Source organism: Dysidea avara, chromosome 3 (genome assembly GCF_963678975.1).
Source record: "Dysidea avara chromosome 3, odDysAvar1.4, whole genome shotgun sequence".
Lineage (NCBI taxonomy): Eukaryota > Metazoa > Porifera > Demospongiae > Dictyoceratida > Dysideidae > Dysidea > Dysidea avara.
In genome coordinates this window covers 5,793,926-5,813,423 of record NC_089274.1, presented here as the reverse complement: position 1 = coordinate 5,813,423, position 19,498 = coordinate 5,793,926, and the positions used below count along the sequence as shown (strand labels likewise).

At 37.0% G+C, this 19,498-nt stretch overlaps 1 protein-coding gene across 1 annotated transcript; it reads left to right on the top strand.

Annotated features, from left to right (window-relative positions):
* The first annotated feature begins 1,738 nt into the window (after positions 1 to 1,738).
* On the top strand, positions 1,739 to 6,534 carry LOC136249065 (uncharacterized). Its single transcript, XM_066040970.1, has 9 exons — positions 1,739 to 1,997; positions 2,519 to 2,813; positions 3,030 to 3,162; positions 3,220 to 3,354; positions 5,352 to 5,679; positions 5,785 to 5,981; positions 6,034 to 6,162; positions 6,226 to 6,291; positions 6,358 to 6,534. The coding sequence occupies exons 2-9, from the start codon at positions 2,770 to 2,772 to the stop codon at positions 6,499 to 6,501; spliced, it is 1,176 nt and encodes a 391-aa protein (XP_065897042.1). The 5' UTR covers positions 1,739 to 1,997; positions 2,519 to 2,769; the 3' UTR covers positions 6,502 to 6,534.
* The last annotated feature ends 12,964 nt before the right edge of the window (positions 6,535 to 19,498 follow it).

Below are 19,498 nucleotides of genomic sequence, written 5' to 3'. Positions count from 1 at the left end.
CACTAAATGTGTTCAGGATCTGTCTAGTTTGGAGTATGATGAACGTCTGGTTACCCTCAAGCTTCCTACTTTGTCATATCGAAGGCATCGGGCTGACATGATTATGCTATATAATATCTTACAAGGGAATGTTAATCTTCAACCTGAATTATTTTTCCACCTGAATTTGTCAAGTGCAACAAGGGGACATGACTTCAAACTTTTTAAACCTCATGCCCAAAAGAATGTTCGAAGTAAATTCTTTTCAGTAAGAACCATCAATTCATGGAATAATTTACCCAATTATGTAGTGTCATCTAATTCTACTGACAATTTTAAAATTTTGATTGATAACTTTTATTCTTAATGTAATTGTTTATTGTAATGAGCAGGACTCACAGGCATAATGCCTTTTTCTCTGTATTTAATAATAATAAAATAATAATAATAAAGGAAACATTCCGGGTGAGGAGAACGTAAATTAATTAGCTGTAGTTTTAGTGTGAGACCAAAAACCATAGCAACAGTAGAAGTTATAGGCTTAGATTTTAGTTTAGCCAACTTTATTGAGACACCATGATTGCTGTTCTGTGGTCTGCAGACTGGAAGCCTTGCAAGATGGTACTTCAACGAAACACACACACACAATCACATACTATACCCAAACACATCCCCATTTTAAGTTTGTTAACTGATTCCCTCATCCAAACATAACTTGAATGCAACTGGCTTGATTTCTTCACTGTTGGTCCTGATGCATGCCTTATTGTTAACCACGTGCATCATGGACTTGCCTTTGTCCCCTTTTGAGTTTTGTGTCCCATTATATCACGTAGGTGTTTATTCACAGGTAGCATGTGATAGCTTCTTGTGGCTGTCACAAGAGTCATCTGTACTTTCCACAGTGATTGCAGTGGCGTCCCTTGCACTATTCTTGATGTATATAGCTGTAATGGTTGCAACGTAGCTGAAAAGAAAGTGAAATGGGTTCTTCTCATTTCAGAAATTGATAGCCAGGAACACGTTTGCTCTTTTACTTAATATATCTGGCACCATTCTTTTCTTTGATGCAACATGTGCTGGTTCATGAGCCACAATTATGGTACAAAAAAATCAAACAAACAGTCTGAATACAACTGCAAGGAAATTTTACATTTTGAGTACATATGGAGATTATATATACATATATATATATATATATATAATATTAAAACAATTAAGCAAGGGAGCTTAAGTACAGCTATATTAAACAACAATGGCTACACTGCTTGAATCCCAACATCTTTATCTAGTGGAAACCTCTTTTTTATCCCTGGTGTGACAATTTTCATACAATTCTGTCGTGTGAACTATACTGATATGACTGCATTACAGTCACTAGCCCTGGCTACTGTGGCTATAGTTACTAATAAAAATTATTTTACTCATAGCAACATAGTTGTCTACCAACTAAAATGGTCATGCTATCCTATCCTACCATGACCTCTTTAACTATACTAACCATGTATGAAGCATGCATTTTGCATCCTGTAGGGTGTTCTGTGAACCAGTGATACAAGAAAGCTTTCAGACAGTTAAGCATGTGGATATGAAGTCAGCCAAGGTAATGACAAATTCAGATATTTCAAGGCATCTTGGAAGAAAGACCAAAGACATAGAAGAATATCAAACTATGCCAATTGCAAATAACACACAATCAGAGTGTGCAATTGTAGATGAGACAGAGCATAATATTAATAATCACAATAAGAAGATTACACTCATGTATTCTTGTGATAATAACTGGAGAGGTGACAGGCCTACTAGCTCGGTTCATGATAGTAGTTTTGACTCCATAAGATACAAACCACTGGACCAATTTCTCAGTATAGATGATGCTCACAATTCCAACAGACCAACCCAAAACATCACTGGTCATTCACAAACAAACACAACAATTGCACTATCTAGCTTAGTAGGAGTACTCAGTGACAGAGATGGTGCTAACATTGATCATCAAAATGCTTCACAGTCATTTGGTAATACAGACAATACCACTACTGCCATTCCCATGTGTACAGGTGCTGGAGATACTGTATAGCAAGAGTATCGAACAGCATATTAGCCCATATAAATAATTGTGTGGAATAACATGGATATTCAGTAACTGGTTGTTTATCTCAGTTGCCTTTTTAATTACGTATAATGGTTGCTGTCTTTAGCCCAATTTGCCCACTATATACAGCACAATATCATTAAAGGAAAAGCTGATGTTAGAGTTCCGGCACTGGAAAGCAGATCCCTGAAGGTGCATGGCAACACGCTTGCTTATCATATTCTTGAGTGAGCTGCAGTTATATCTGGTCCTTACTTTTACAATAAACTGTTGAGCAACTGGCAAGCAAGAACACCTGTTGCTACATGTGCATTTCAAACTAACTTACCATTCCACATAAGCACACAAATTATCCATGTTATTTTCTCACAATCATTTATCACACTGTTAGATACTCTTGGTTACTATTGTGTAGTTCCAGTATATGTCCTTATGTGTATGTAGATGATGATGGTCCTAGATCTATTACTAACTGCAATGGTCACAGCAGGCCTAAGTCACCAGTAACACCATTGACCAATGCTAGTGGATACAGTGATCCTATCTATCCTGTTTTATTTAAGGATGCTGTAAAGATGTATACAAAGAAACATTTTGCAGTTTTGCCTTGTCTCAGTAAATTCATGGTAAAGGAAAGATTACCAGGTTTGTCTAAAGTACAGCTAGTTCTGAAAACAAGCAGTATGGAGACGTAAATGTATTATGAAGTTTGTGATGTTTTACTCTTTTTCCATTTAATGTGAGTGTGGACACATTATTTAAGTAGTGCATTGATGTTTGCTAGTGTGCAAATGATATATACCTCTTCTGTGCAATTTTATATCAAGTATTTGGGAATTGCATCATGATGATGTCATAAGGGGTTTCCCTGGGAATTTACTGTAATAAGATGTTACTAGTGCTATCATTATGCCACAACATGTGTAATTGTGCATACATGGTATTACCTACTCAGAGTTGATGTTAGCAAGAGCTGTCTTAGTGTTAGTGATGCTGAAGTTGGTAACAGAAGACTTGATGAGAATGATTATGGTAGACCACAGCACTATCGGCAGAATTGTAGAAGTCCTGGCTATGTCGTTTTCACAGTGAGTCGTCTCCTATGTAGTTGTGTATTGGTAATTTGTTCTTGTCATACAATATAGTGCAGTGAGGTATTTAGAGGCAACATGAAGTATCCACTACCAAGTGGAAGAGCCACTGATAGCAGAATAGGAACAGGAGGAAATGGATTTGTGTTTGTTATGTATCATGAAAGAAAACAATACGCAGTTAAAAAGGTATGCATTCGGTTATTGTCATTTAGCAGCTCCAAACTCATACAAATAGAGTGGTATATATTATAAAAGTGGCCATTTTCTAAACTAGTTTTGTTTAGTATAATTCCTAACTATACTGTGCAGTGTGCATGCCTCATTGAAAGACAGTATGGCCCCAATAAAGATAGAAAATTAATTAGGCATCTCAATGTACACCCTGACCATCAATTACATTTCGCTTGTTTCATATAGGCTACATATAGTCCACCAGTAACTTGGTGTTTACATAACCTATATTCATCTGCAGAGTATTATATAATCCCTAATTCAGTCATGACTGAACTAGGGATTATAACACTCCACTAGTATCTGCAGGTACAGTGTGTATATGTGACCTATTTTTTGTTACTTTTTATTTCTATGATCCTTACTCATTTGTACAATTCAAAGTTTCCTTGCACTTGTCTGTTGCTTTTGTATCATAATTATGACTGGTACACCCAGAAATACTGCATCAAAAGAAATAATGGCATCAAAAAAAACAATAATATCATAGTAATTTTGTGTATGAGCATGTGCATTAACTATTAATCACTGAAAAGGTAAGTGGCCATTACGCTTCATTTAAACTATGTTCAGCCCATTACATAGTGTTACAAAATTAATGAAGAAAAATATGAGAAGTGTTACTCCAGTCACTACCAATTCCCTTATAAACATAACAGTCAGCACTACAGGGAGGCCATAACATGCTACCACGAATCAACATCACCTTGCACTGTCATGAAACGAAATGGGAAACAAATGATGCACATACATTGTAAATACAGCAATAATTATGCCAATAGGCACTAGTCATGCTGAAAGACCAAAAAAACTCAAGCCTGTAGCCTTAGCCAGTGCCATTATTGAGTTATGCTTATCTGAAGCCATTAGTAAGTCACGTAGCCAGCCATGCCAGTCAGTACAAAATTCCAAGAAGTTTAAACCTTCATCCTATTGGAAGCATTACTGAAAACACTTTTAGACTTAATTATGCCTGCCAAGGCGCCATGAAAGTATTATAAGGCCACAATTTGGTGGTATTCTGTTTTTCATCAGTACCCGCATGTATTTTTACTGCCGCACATATTTCCCCATTGTTCACTATACATTTGGAATTTTCTGATGAAAAACAGAATGTCACCAAATAGTGGCCTAACGCTGGTTTCTGGTCAATATTTTTTGTGAGAAAGTATGAACCTCTAAAAGTATACTGTATGCGTGTGTAGTGTGTGTAGGGGCGTAACTAGCCAGAAGATGATTGGGGGGGGGGGGGGGGGCAGGAATGCCCCACGAAACACTCAAAATCGTTCATGATTGCAAAAAGGCTAATGACCCAATGGTGGGCTAGCCAAAATATGGTGTTGTATTATTACGACTTACATAACTAGCTACTTAATTTCCTACACCCCTTGTATTGCAATTCTTTTTATGTACCTATTATTTCTGAGAATGTTTCCTGGAGTGCAATTTACATGCATGCATGTTCTGCAGTTAAAAAGCTTATCAAGACACTGTAACAGAGCAGTCACATAATATTTGGGTAACCATTTATTTAGTATAACTGACTGCTCTATTAGAGTGCAGTGAAACCTGATTATAAGGACATACCAAAAGTATCCTGACTATGAAGGTATCCTGTTTTCCCAGGTAAGTTTAAATACCTTTGGACCATTACCAAGTCTCCAGATTATACAGGTGTCCTTATTTTCAAAAGTCTTGATTAACAGGTTCCACTGTACCTCAAACTCTTTGCCCAATTAATGCTAACAATGTTTGAACACATGTGCCTTCATTAAATTTTCTGCAATGCTACAAGAAAAATATACAAATTCTAATTAACTATTGCTGAAGATCATCTGAGTGATTCTTTTACCGCCAATTACTCCTGAAATTATTCTGCATAGTAATAAGCTACTTCTTTTCCTTAAAACTATTTGTAACAATATTTGTCTATATTTTTCTTGTGCTGACAGACTGTCTACAGATCACATGAAGTCAATATTCACTCATCATTGTGTTGTGATAGTATTCTACCACTTGTGGCAGTTCTGATGGGAGAGAGACATGAGTGTCACTTGTCCAAGTTCTACTGCTTCCACTTTATGCCTAAAATGGACTTTGATTTAAGGCAAATTTTATCAGCCAGAGAAGTTGGATGCTTGAAACACTTCTACAGCAGTTGTGCAAATAACACCAGAACATGGGAGGTTGAATTCAACAATATTAAATTCATCTTGAGTAAAACACTTAATGCTCTGGTCTACCTTCATGATAATGGATATGTCCACAGAGATGTTAAAGGTGAGCATTAGGCTTTACTACTATTTTCTACTGCATGAAAAGTAGCAAATATAGGATTGTTGTTCACTGAATATCATTTTAATCTTCATCTCTTTGCATGTTTAGCTAGTAATATAATGATCAAGATGAGGTGCAAGTGTAATCCACTCTACTGTATTTGTAATTCAAAGTTCCAAGTCAAACTTGGAGACTTTGACTCTGCTGGTACTGTACCAGGACTTGGTATAAAAGAGCCTACTGACCAGATGATCAAGTTTGCCTCCATCCTGCCACTAGGAACACCAGGATATCGGGCTCCTGAGGTGATGTTGTGTTTATAGTGTTGTAGTTGGTTGATATGTATATTAACTACAGGTATCCATGCACATTACCCTATCAGGACCTTATGAAACACTGTACACATTTGCCGTTGACATGTGGTCATTTGGATGTCTGTGTTTGAATATTTGTATTGGGAAGACTGCAGCTTTGAAACAGAGAGAAGTATACATAATAATGAATTTTAATGTTTACCATGTACATACCATTGACTTTGTTTCATTGTAGGAAGCCTGTCTTTTGTTATCAAGAACTCACCCTTGTTCCAAGGAATTGTGGGAGAAAACCACAAAAGTGAGATTGAGATTTATTCAATGCTGATGCATAATACTTTTTTATGTTTTGTATGTGCTATGACAGATCAGCGAGTTAGAAGCAACAAAACCATTTGTACATGAGAAAAGCTTGGTGAATATTGTTAGAGAGTGCTTGCAAGTGAATGCTGCTGATAGGCCTTCAGCTAGAGATGCACTGAAAATACTTAAATCAACTGAAATTATATAAGAACCAATCATCAATATAATTATTTGATTTTTACTGAAGTGTCAATACAGTATTTGCTGTATATTAGAGAGATCGTAAAGGTTTGGGTTTTACTGGCCAAAAATATCACCCTAAAACCAGCTTCACAATACCTTTATGGCATCTTGGCAGTATTGGTTGGGTATAACCAAGAGTTCTCCCTCTCTATATTATGAACTCTTGGTATAACCAAGCCCTAAAGTGCCTTCAGTATGATGTGAAGCACTTCCAAAAGTTGCTACAAATTTATAAAAATTACTTAGTCTCATTTGGTGGAATTTCAACTGACTATCTTCCTGCCTGCCTCACTCACTCACTCACTCACTCACTCACTCACTCACTCACTCACTCACTCACTCACTCACTCACTCACTCACTCACTCACTCACTCACTCACTCACTCACTCACTCACTCACTCACTCACTCACTCACTCACTCACTCACTCACTCACTCACTCACTCACTCACTCACTCACTCATGCCTTCAGACACCAATAACAGCTAAGGCTACAGGCTTGATTTTTCACTGTTCTCAGCCTGAGACGTGCCTTTTGGCATACTGCAGTACATACAATGGATACTTCATGGACTTACTGTACATGTGTCCTCCATTTATCTTTGTTGACAGCACAAGGTGTTGATTCACTGTAGTACTGCATAATGGTTTCCCTATATTTGATGGGAATCATCTGAAATTTCTGTTGTGACTGATTGGCTGCAGAGGTCTTTCTCCTAGTGTTTCTTTGTTTGCAATGCTGTGTAGTGGGCTGAAAATGCTTGAAAACAAAGCTTCGCTATTTCAGTAATTGATATTGAGATACGTGTTCAGACAAAACTAAAAGCCTGCAGCTGGTACCATTCTTTCTGTTCTAATGTGTATGCATGGGTCCACCAGTCATTAAAAGTAAACAAACAAGTATAAGGAAAAGTTAAGTTCAATTAGGGACCATTATTTGTCTGCATGTGTGTTTCTACCATGTTTATCATTATCTATCTTTAAACAGTAGTTGAAAACATTAATTTCTCAGCTAATTAACATCATGATAGCAACATTGACACTTCAATTAAGTAACACATAGCTTAGTTACTGTTAAGTGTAATGTATACGCAATGTAATATATGTGCATGCATTTATCCTCAAACTGAGGCTGCACATTATTTAATAAATAAATAAAATAGAGTAAGTCACTTTTGTAACTTCAATTCTTTGTGATGTTAACTATACTATTGAAATAATTAACCTGGGTGTCAGGAAGTGTGCACTTATTGTTTTTTGTTTGCACTATAGCTATAATACTTCCTTAAATTATTCAGTTTTTCATAGATCAAAGGACAAGTACTACTAACACCACATAGTTTGCACTTGTGTTGACACTTTGTTCAGCATTCTGCTATTACACATCATTTTACTACTGCCTTGTATACACATATGATGACATAATACTTCATGTACATAAATTTACAAACGTTAATGCTTCATTCCTAATACATTGAATGTGGAATCTAAAATGGTCATGCACATAGGGCAGGTACTACAGTGGCACATTTAAGGCCATGATATAGAATACTTTCATATTTCGCTGCATTGCATTGCAAACCACAGAGCCATGGTTATACATATGTGGCAACTAAATTAGATGATGATGAATATCATGTTTGGTTAATTGCCTTACATACTGTATTGCCAGGACAATGCATTGTAGTCATAGTCCATGGCGATGGGACTTTTGTGTGTCTGTGTAATAGCTAGGTTCTCTTTTACATTAGGGGTACTATTACTGGCTAGCACACTATATGTACAAAAGTACTGTACTATTACAAGTATTTATAACATTTAATTTTATCTCAAAATTATGAATAAGGAATGCCATCGGTGATGATTTTTATGCGAGAAAATCAACTGAAAAGTTATCCCTAAGTTATGCAGGAAAAGGAAAGCAACTGTGGAAAGGATATAAAATCTTAAATATATACCCTCCTATAATTGTGAGTGACAACTACACTGCAGTACTTAGGTTAAGGTTGCTTTAAAAATGGCACACAAAACTGTCAAAAATATTAATTCCCTCAGATTCAACCTCAGATAGTTTAATACTTTAAATGCCTTAAAATTGTACCCACACAACCTTAAAGATGCACTCAGATTCAGTCTCATATGATCAAAAAAATCCTGGGTGCTTATACAACTATCAAAAAATCCTACATAGTGAAAGCTATACATAAGAATCTAATTTTATCTACCAGTAGTTTCTTGTATTAAGCTGTTCTCAAAATAGCACTGTTGCAGCTAACTGTCACTAGCAGCCAGGTAAATACATTGGTAATTAAGAGAAGTACATCATAAACATGTAGCTAGTAGGGTATGATGTTGCAGTCATTATGTCCACATAACTTTTGGGAATAATTATTAATAGTTTGTGTAGAAATCAGGATCAAATTAGACTGGAATCTTTATACAAAAAGCCTAGAAATAGGAAACTTTCTGTATACACAATGAATAAAAATCAATGTGCTCTAAGAGAGAATAAACGTCTTAATGATTAAGACAAAACATACATTACAAGCATACAGGGGCCTAGACACAGGGGTACCATGTGCTGATGGATCAGTACAGGAGCCCTGGCAAGACTTACATTAACTAAAGGTAAATTAAATTACAATACACACACACACACAAAAAAAAAAAAAAAAGCTATATCTACAGATATGTAATACTTAAAGTTTACCTAAGGTGGTCTAAAAGATCCCAGCCCGGGGAGGCTCTAGAGTTAAAAATTCTGTAAGAACAGGACACAGCAATGCGAGCTGCCTGCTCAAACAAGGATCTTATGGTTTTCTTTGGCACTTCACAAGCAGTAGCCATTTGAGCAATTGTTTCTGACAAAAAGTGGCCTAAACAACCAATTTCAATTGGAACAAGATTGACAGTTAACCCAGAAAGCTGGAGGTCATATTGCAAGGAGCTATATCGATCTTCCTTTCTAGCTCTAGCAGCAAGAAGATGTTCCTGGGTATTAGTTGGTACTGTCAATTCGAACAAACAAATGGAATCATTAGAAACCAATACCAAGTCAGGCCTGCTGAGGGTGGAGGAAAGATTGGTTGGGATGGTACTAGGGGGGCTGGAACTAGCTAGATAACCTGGAAGGTCAGCGTAAAGTTTGAATGTTTCAGGTAAATGCTGTTGGAGCCCATGAACAAGGACCTGTAAAACTGAATCATGTCTCCATGTATACCTGCCTTGATCTAGAGCAGCAGGACAGCCAGTCAAAATATGGTTTGTTGTGGGTTGAGGAGCTTGACAAAGAGCACATCTAGGATCAGTAATGATGTTCCATCTGGCCAGGTTCATAGGGGTGAAATAGTGAGAAAGCATAAGACTAGTGATGTGTATACAACTGCAACTTGTCTACTAATCAACTTATGAGCATTAACAAAAGATGATGGCATATAATTATAGTTCATTCCTAAATAAATGTATGTACTAATAGAAAATTGGTACAAGGACAATTTATGAGATACCAGCTAGTCAACCAGACTGAGTTTTATTATATCTGATTGCAAAGCAAAGCTGCTCATAATGACTCTCACTAGAAATGTTTAAACAAAGATGTAACTTGTTCATCGATTTTATACTCTGCAGAGTTCAGATAGATAATTAAGTAGCATTCTCTCATGCATGATGCCGCACTACCACAGTGTCACTGTAAAGTAATTATAATAGCTGTGTAGTAGCATGTCACTTATACTGATTGTAATGTGATAATTCATGAACCATATTATATTGGTTAATTAAATTTGTGAGACCTATAACAGTGTTGCAAGCAGGGACATGATGATGATCTATCAGCTTTTATGCAATAATCTTAACACAGATGCATTGGATTTGTCAATCAGCAACAGCTAGGAATTACAACTACAAATTATTTAACCTGTAATGAGAGTCAGATTATCATAATGAGAGTCAGAATCAAAGTCAAATTATTTAACCCATATTGAGAGTCAGATTACAAGAGTCAGGTTATCATTTTTACTGTGAAAGCCATTAAAAATTAGAATAACATGCAGTTGCATCCTCATTTGATGATTTAAAAATTTACTTGACTGCAGCTTATCTACCTTTTTGTATGATTATCAGTTGATTCCTTGTTATAACTGCATAGTTCTTGTATACGTATTGTAATTATTAACATTTGTAAAAGATCAGGCTTTACTGAGCTTCCCCTGTACACCTAATACTATGTATGTATGCATAATTATTTGTGTCACAGTTATGACTCTGGCTAGTGCAGCCAGGTTCTCCACTCCTCATCTGTGCTGTAAAGCTACTATGAAAATTAGAATAAGTACTAAGTATAGCAGCTGGATACAGCACTTAGCTTTGATGATACGTATGATTAAAACTATACTGTCAATTGTGAATGGGTATATGTTGTGTAAAATAGTTATATTGCAACTTTTTATAAAAATAGTGGGCAGCTAAACCATATAGGCACAAGCACAGAAAAACTTCAATTATTGTATGATTGTGATATTATAGATCGAAATATAATAGTTCTAGGAATTATACTTGTAGAGTAGTATTTCCAAATTTAGCAGTTCTAAATTGCATTAATGCATGGTAGTTCTAATGTACTTTAATCATAATAAAACAATGTCCATTTGGTTCCACTTGGCGTACTTAGAGATAATAAGTCACTCTCTAGGGTTCCTATGGATACAAATACATGAAAATAGTAAGAAGAAAATGTCCTGACCTCCTGGCAGGCTCCTGTAAGCGTTCGAGCATTAATTGGATGGCTGCAGGTTCGAGGCTGCCCAGGTCCAGTCATGGATTTTTTCTTCTTTCTCCTACTTTTCAAACATACTTAGTCAAGTAAATATAAACATCTTAGGTCTTTATAAGGCCTTCTGGTATGCGGGCTCTGCCTTTACCAAGTATTTTAATCATAATAATGCACGAAGGTTAAATTATGGTCACAGGGAAAGATGCAGCTTAACCTAAAGCAGACCAATAAACTCCAGAAAATCAAGCTAGCTACTATTAATATATCCTTACATCTGTCACTACCAAGATTTGTGAATTTATGGACACTCTTAATAGTCACTCATCATTTGATGTGTATAATAGTGGATGTGGTGGACCAACAGTTCTGCTCCTGCATTCTAGCTAGTAATACTTCCCAGTTTTTGTACTTGCCTTAACTCAGTACTGTTACTACCATATATTGAACCCTTGGTTTTCCACTTGTAGGCAGTCAAAATGCATGACCAATATTAACTGCTCTAAAATTCCTTATCTGTTATTGTCATAAGTTATTATTATGTATTTAGTGTTAATTAGTTAACTATACATTATAAAATGCCTCATAGCAATCTAAGAGGACAACTTGCTCTATGAACATAGATATCTAATACTGATGGTAAATGATATCAACTATGTACTGTACAGAATGGGAACAACTATGGCAGCTGAGATTTAATGCTATATACATGATGCACTATAAACAAGATACACAAGAGCCACTAATTATTCATGCATGACATGAATAATTATGAGCTGAACAATCAAAAGTTAACTAAAGACATAAATGAGTATTTGTTGCATATAACAAAAGTAGCTACGAGAAGGTTTAGTAATTGTTCAGCAGAAGCCATATCATCCTTATATTTAAAAATGGCCAGCTATATAGATGCCTCAAATAGACCAGCTGTGCCTATGCTATTGCCTCTATGGAATACCTTTCACTAATCTATAGGACTCAGCTTACAGCACTGTTAACTCAGTGACAAACAGCAAGATATATGGATTACAATAGACAATAAATAGCTTAGTTATTCCTACAACAACTTTACAACTGAACTCACTACTCGCTACACTTCCTGGTTCAAATATGGAATGTGAAAATGATGCTTCAAGTGACAACACTCTGCAAGACTACCACTTCTTGTAAAGTCTGTTTCTTTCCTTAAATAAGGGGTTCAATTCATAATTAAACCAATCTGACTTTCATCTTCTTGTTCTACCAAGCACTGCCTTAGCATACTCACAAAATGCTGACCTCATTGGATTCCTTTCCATTACTGTTCCATTCTTCCATTAGTCTTTCAGCTTCTGAGCCACTGTCTCCTCCTGATACAATCCTCTAGTAGTTATATCAAAGTTCTTCATTCTACACATTTTCATTGTCTCTCCTAATCACGCAGTAACTTCATTCATAACATCTGTTACACACATACCTAATGCATCCAAACATAGCATATGCATTTTGTGACAAGACTGATGTTGCCAAGTTGCCTTGTGGAATTCCTTGTTCTTGAACCAAGTGTTGCACACAACCATTTCATTCACAGAAAGAAAAGCAACTCTTTACCTGGTTCACTGAGATTACCATATCCATGAGAATCCCTCACGTCATGCCATTCATCATCCACACTCAGCCTCAATCCCAGATGCGTGTGCATTAAAATCTCCAAGTATAACACATACTTCTCTTGTTGCAATTTCAGAGAGTGCTTGCTGAATGGTATCTTTCTCTTGTCTTTTAGCAGCAAAGGTAGGGCCATAAGAAGAGAGCACATAAATCTATGTAGTCATGAGGATGATCACCAGTTCTGATGGAAACTGATAACTCTTGAGCTTCAAGCCTTCCATCTGCCTTCTGCTGGCCCATCGAGCACAAGAGCAATACCTTCACCTCTTTATCTTGTACACTCACTACGTGCCTACCAGATATCAGTACAATACTTTTTCTCTACTTCATTATTTTTGAACCACATTGCTTGTAAAGTTGCTTCTACTACATTATATTTCTCTAACTCCTTTACAACTTGAACATTTTTTTATCTTCTGCCCCAATAACCTCTTAATCTTGTCTAACTGTCTCTATGAATATGATTATACATTACTTTCAGTACAACAACATCATCACTAGAAGGTTGCTAATGTGTTAATGTGGTTTTTCCTACTACTACTTGGCCATGGTATGGCTGCTAGCTAACAAGAAAATGGTTTCCAGCTATGCTGAATAACCAAATTAGATGTCAATAATATGATGTAATAAAGTGTATTTAATTGCGAACAAATTTTACTGAACTTTTAACATATAGGACTTTTCATTATCATCATCATCATTCATCATTGTTCAACTATCTCTCTAGGAACCTGCAGGCAGGCAACAAATTAGCCTGTGGCACAGGGAGTCAGAAACCTGAACCTATAAGCTAGCCGAATGCAGAAAAATTCATGTGACTCCGTAAAAATAAGTATTAGAAGATTATGATTCATCATTGTGACATCATGTCTGCATACAAATCAAAATATAAGTGTGATTGGGTCAGTAGCTACAGTACCTTAATTCTTCGTAGTAGTTTCTGGTGGTAGAAATGCAGTTTTCTGTTCAATTTATCAACACTTTGGAGTCCCACCCACAAATTAATTTATTTATGCATAATTACAATTCATTCATTTGAAGCTCAATTAGAAGCTTTGTAATTGAGTCAGGCCACCTACAACAACTGCCACAGGAGTGGTACTGATCAGCTTTCAATAGGTAGCCATCAGTACCAGAAATGCTGGATGCACAATGCCACTATAGTTAGCTTGCCTACACTATCAAGGGCAGATCTAGGGAGATGCATGGGGGTGCTGAAGAACCCCTCAAATTTAAATGTGCAGCTAGAAGCTACAGTACAGGTGCAATTGCATCTAAACCATACATGGGCAATGAAAAGATAGAAAGAGCAAGAAGTGAAGAGCTATAATCTCTTTTAGGAAGGGTTAAAATTATTAGTAAAACTGCCATAATTGTATAGCTTCTAAAACCTGAACAGTCAACTACTCCAATAGAATATCATCACTGAAAGCAATAGAAACAAAGACCAGTGTGTAAGCAGAAGTTGAACCACTTCTTTTTTACCTGTGCATGTGCCCTGCTATGTACGTATATCATCATTACCAAACATCCTGACCTACCAATTGTTTAATAGTTACAAGTTTAATTGCACCGTGAATCACAAGTCTTTTTAAAGGTGAATAACTTCTGTGTATATCAAGACACACGGTAGTGTGTCGTGCGGCCCAAGAAGCCGGCGCGTAACACCCGTGAGTATATTGACAGGAAGAAAGAAAACGCAATTTTCGCACCTCCGTAGCTCTGTGTTTCCTTGATGAAACAAGACGATTTTTGCTGTGGACATGCCCCCCAACTGCAGCACTCTACATTCCAAATTTGAGCGAAATCGCTTCGCGCGTTCCCGAGATATGCGACTTCAAAAATTGGCTGAGTTTCTTCGTTTTTTTTCTTCTTTTTCTTCTTATTTTTCTTTTTCTTGTCGCACACTTACAAAAACTGCTATAAAACTCGAACGCGTTATCCGATTGCCTTGAAATTTGGCACACAGAAGGGGGATATAAAGGCGCATCTCGGTACCAACTTTGGCTGGAATACCATAAACAGACAAAGAGTTATGAGCGATTATGCACGAAAAATAACACCAATATGTTGTCACGCCTACAGGGTAAACCGCGTATGGGAAGAAGCTGAAAATCGGTGGGTGAATAGGTTAACTATTGAACCTCAAACCTTTTGTGGTTTGAAAGAAATCGAGCTAAAAACCAGGAAGATACAGCGAAAAAATCAACAGTGTGTAACAATTACGCAATCGAGATTAGCTATTTTTTAATATTTTAATTTTATTATTATTATTATTATTATTATGCTTGCCACGCCTACCAGGTAAACCGCTTGAGGTAATGCTTTCAAAATCGCTGTACAGATGGAGTTATCATCTTAGAAAGGCTCTTCAATGGTGTAGAAGAATCAGACTTAAAGCCACGGAGTTTTAACACGAAATCCAACTTGGTGTAGCAAGTGCGAGATCGAGATACTCTAATAGAGCAGTCATCCTAATAGAGCAGTCACCCTGAACAGAATTCAAGAGATCAGTTAGAAATAAGTAACCTGTATAGAGATCAGCTACAAACAAATCACCCTGTAGAGAGTTCAGCTACAAACAATTCACCCTATTAAAACATCAGTTAGAAGAAGATTTCTTGTAGAGAGTTCAGATACAAACAAATCACCCTGTTGAAAGATCAGCTAGAAAATGTCACCTTGTAGATACTTCAGTTACAAAGAAACCACCATGAAGAGAATTCAGCTACAAACTAGTGACCCTGTAGATACATCAGCTAGAAGAAGTTACCTTGTAGAGAGTTCAGCTACAAAGAAACCATTCTGTAAAGAGCTCAGCTGCAAACAAATCACCTATACAGAATTCAGCTACAAACAAATCACCCTGTAGAGAGATCAGCTAGAAGAAGTTACCTTGTAGATAGTTCAGCTACAAACAAATCATCCTGTAGAGAGATCAGCTAGAAGAAGTTACCTTGTAGATAGTTCAGCTACAAACAATTCACCCTGTACAGAGCTCAGTTAAAAGAGGTTTCCTTGTAAAAAGTTCAGCTACAAACAAATCACCCTGTAGAGAGATAAGTAAGAAGAAGTTACCTTGTAGATCGTTCTGCTACAAACAATTCACCCTGTAAAGAGATCAGCTAGAAGAAGTTACCTTGTAGAGAGTTCAGCTACAAAGAAACCATCATGTAGAGAATTCAGCCGCAAACAAATCATGTATAGAGAGTTCAGCTACAAACAAATCTCCCTGTAGAGAGATCAGCTAGAAGAAGTTTCCTTGTAGAGAGTTCTGCTACAAACAAATCACCCTGTAGAAAGATCAGCTAGAAGAAATCACCTCGTAGAGAGTTCAGCTTCAAAGAAACAATCATGTGAGAGTTCAGGTACAAACAAATTGTCCTGTAGAGAGATCAGCTAGAAGAAGTTACCTTGTAGAGAGTTCAGCTACAAAGAAACCATCATGTAGATAGTTCAGGTACAAACAAATCACCCTGTAGAAAGATCAGCTATAGAAGAAATCACCTTGTAGAGAGTTCAGCTACAAAGAATCTATCGTGTAGAGAGTTTAACTACAAACAAATCACCCTGTAGAAAGATCAGCTATAGAAGAAATCACCTTGTAGAGAGTTCAGCTACAAAGAAACCATCATGTAGAGAGTTCAGCTACAAACAAATCGGCCTGTAGAGAGATCAGCTAGAAGAAATTACCTTGTAGAGAGTTCAGCTACAAAGAAACAATCATGTAGAGAGTTCAGCTGCAAACAAATCACCTGTAGAGAGTTCAGCTAGAAACAAGTCACCCTGTAGAGAGATCAGCTAGAAACAAGTCACCTTGTAGAGAGTTCAGCTAGAAGAAGTAACATTGTAGAGCTACAAAGAAGCTACCATGTAGAGTTCAGCTGCAAACAAATCACCCTGTAGAGAACTCAGCTACAAACAAATCGCCCTGTAGAAAGATTAGCTAGAAGAAGTTACCTTATAGGGAGTTCAGCTATGAACAGATCACCCTGTAGAGAGTTCAGCTACAAACAAATCATCCTGTAGAGAGTTAAGTTACAAAGAAACCACCATGTAGAGAGTTCAGCTGCAAAAAAAAATCAATCACTCTGTAGAGAGTTCAGCTAGAAGAAGTCACCTTGTAGAGAGTTAAGCTGCAAATAAATCACCCTGTAGAGAATTCAGCTACAAACAAATCACCCTGTAGAAAGATCAGCTAGAAGAAGTTACCTTGTAGAGAGTTCAGCTACAAAGAAACCACCATGTAGAGAGTTCAGCTGCAAACAAATCACCTGTAGAGAGTTCAGCTAGAAACAAGTCACCCTGTAGAGAGATCAGCTAAAAACAAGTCACCCTGTAGAGAGTTCAGCTAGAAGAAGTCACATTGCAGAGAGTTCAGCTACAAAGAAACTACCACGTAGAGAATCCAGCTGCAAACAAATCATCCTGTAGAGAGTTCAGCTAGAAGAAGTCACCTTTTAGAGAGTTCAGCTACAAAGCAACCACCATGTAAAGAGTTCAGCTGCAAAAAACTCAATCACCTTGTAGAAAGATCGGCTAGAAGAAGTTACCTTGTAGAGAGTTCAGCTACAAAGAAACCACCATGTAGAGAGTTCAGCTGCAAACAAATCACCTGTAGAGAGTTCAGCTAGAAACAAGTCACCCTGTAGAGAGTTCAGCTAGAAGAAGTCACATTGTAGAGAGTTCAGCTACAATGAAACTCCCATGTAGAGAGTTCAGCTGCAAACAAATCACCCTGTAGAGAACTCAGCTACAAACAAATATGCAGTGAAAAAGATCAGCTAGAAGAAGTTACCTTGTAGAGAGTTCAGCTACAACGAAACCACCATGTAGAGAGTTGAGCTACAAACAAATCACCTGTAGAGAGTTCAGCTAGAAACAAGTCACCCTGTAGAGAGATCAGCTAGAAACAAGTCACCTTGTAGAGAGTTCAGCTAGAAGAAGTCACATTGTAGAGAGTTCAGCTACAAAGAAACCACCATTTAGAGAGTTCAGCTGCAAACAAATCACCCAGTAGAAAGTTCAGCTATGAACAGATCACCCTGTAGAGAGTTCAGCTACAAACAAATCACCTTGTAGAGAGATCAGCTAGAAGAAGTATCGCCTTGTAGGGATTTCAGCTACAAACAAATCACCTGTAGAGAGTTCAGCTACAAAGAAACTATTCTGTAAAGAGCTCAGCTGCAAACAAATCACTTGTACAGAATTCAGCTACAAACAAATCGCCCTGTAGAGAGATCAGCTAGAAGAAATTACCTTGTAGATAGTTCAGCTACAAACAAATCACCCTGTAGAAAGATCAGTTAGAAGAAGTTACCTTGGAGAAAGTTCAGCTACAAAGAAACCATTTTGTAAAGAGCTCAGCTGCAAACAAATCACCTGTACAGAATTCAACTACGAACAAATCACCCTGTAGAGATCAGCTATAAGAAGTTACCTTGTAGATAGTTCAGCTACAAACAAATCTCCCTGTAGAGAGATCAGCTAGAAGAAATTACCTTGTAGAGAGTTCAGCTACAAAGAAACCACCATGTAGAGAGTTCAGCTGCAAAGAAATCACCCTGTAGAAAATTCTGCCAGAAACAAATTGCCCTGTAGAAAGATCAGTTAGAAGAAGTTACCTTTTAGAGAGTTCAGCTACAAAGAAACCATTCTGTAAAGAGCTCAGCTGCAAACAAATCACCTATACAAAATTCAGCTACAAACACATCACCCTGTAGAGAGATCAGCTAGAAGAAGTTACCTTGTAGATCGTTCAGCTACAAACAATTCACCCTGTAGAGAGAGCAATTAGAAAAAGTCACCTTGTAGAGTGTTCAGTTACAAAGAAACCACCATGGAGATTTCTGTAATCAATATATGTGACCGGATTTGCGAAAAGGGGTCTTCCACACACATCCAATTCCGTAAATGTTGGAGACCATAACTCAGTGTTCAAGTAACATATTAACCTGAACATTTCACCATGTATTCAGCTATAGTGGTGCTCACCACTGCCCAAATATCAAGGCAATAGCTCTTTCCAATCTGAAGTTATCAATTGTCAAAGTTGGCAAATTGGACCCCTTTTCGCAAATCCGGTCACATATGTATTATACAGTATATATAATTTGTACATTTACTGATAAAATATTTAAAGTACATCTACTTCATCTTTTCTTCTTCCTGTAGTAAAGAAAAAAACATAGGTTAAAAAAGTCCCAAAGCTGGCCATAGGCCGGCTTTGGGGTATACAAATACAAAAAGAAATGAAATCTAATCCAAAACAGCCAAGCTGTAAAAAAAGTGTGCGGCCCTCAGAAAGGCTATGGTGAAAAAAGATGTGAAATCCAAGGTGGCGGCCAAGAAATGGCTGTGATGGTAGGTTAGTGGTAAAAATTTTAATAATGACAATTCAGGTGAATTTTTGTGCAGCAATTCACCTGAATTGTCATTATTAAAATTTTTACCACTAACCTACCATCACAGCCATTTCTTGGCCGCCACCTTGGATTTCACATCTTTTTTCACCATAGCCTTTCTGAGGGCCGCACACTTTTTT

What these genes read in the sequence shown, in the direction of transcription:
- LOC136249065 (XM_066040970.1), top strand. Translation starts at nt 2,770, where the DNA reads ATGTATTATGAAGTTTGTGATGTTTTACTCTTTTTCCATTTAAT. An exon ending in TGTCCACAGAGATGTTAAAG is followed by an intron (nt 5,680 to 5,784) that starts GTGAGCATTAGG and finishes TTGCATGTTTAG; the next exon opens with CTAGTAATATAATGATCAAG. An exon ending in TGTGGGAGAAAACCACAAAA is followed by an intron (nt 6,292 to 6,357) that starts GTGAGATTGAGA and finishes GTGCTATGACAG; the next exon opens with ATCAGCGAGTTAGAAGCAAC.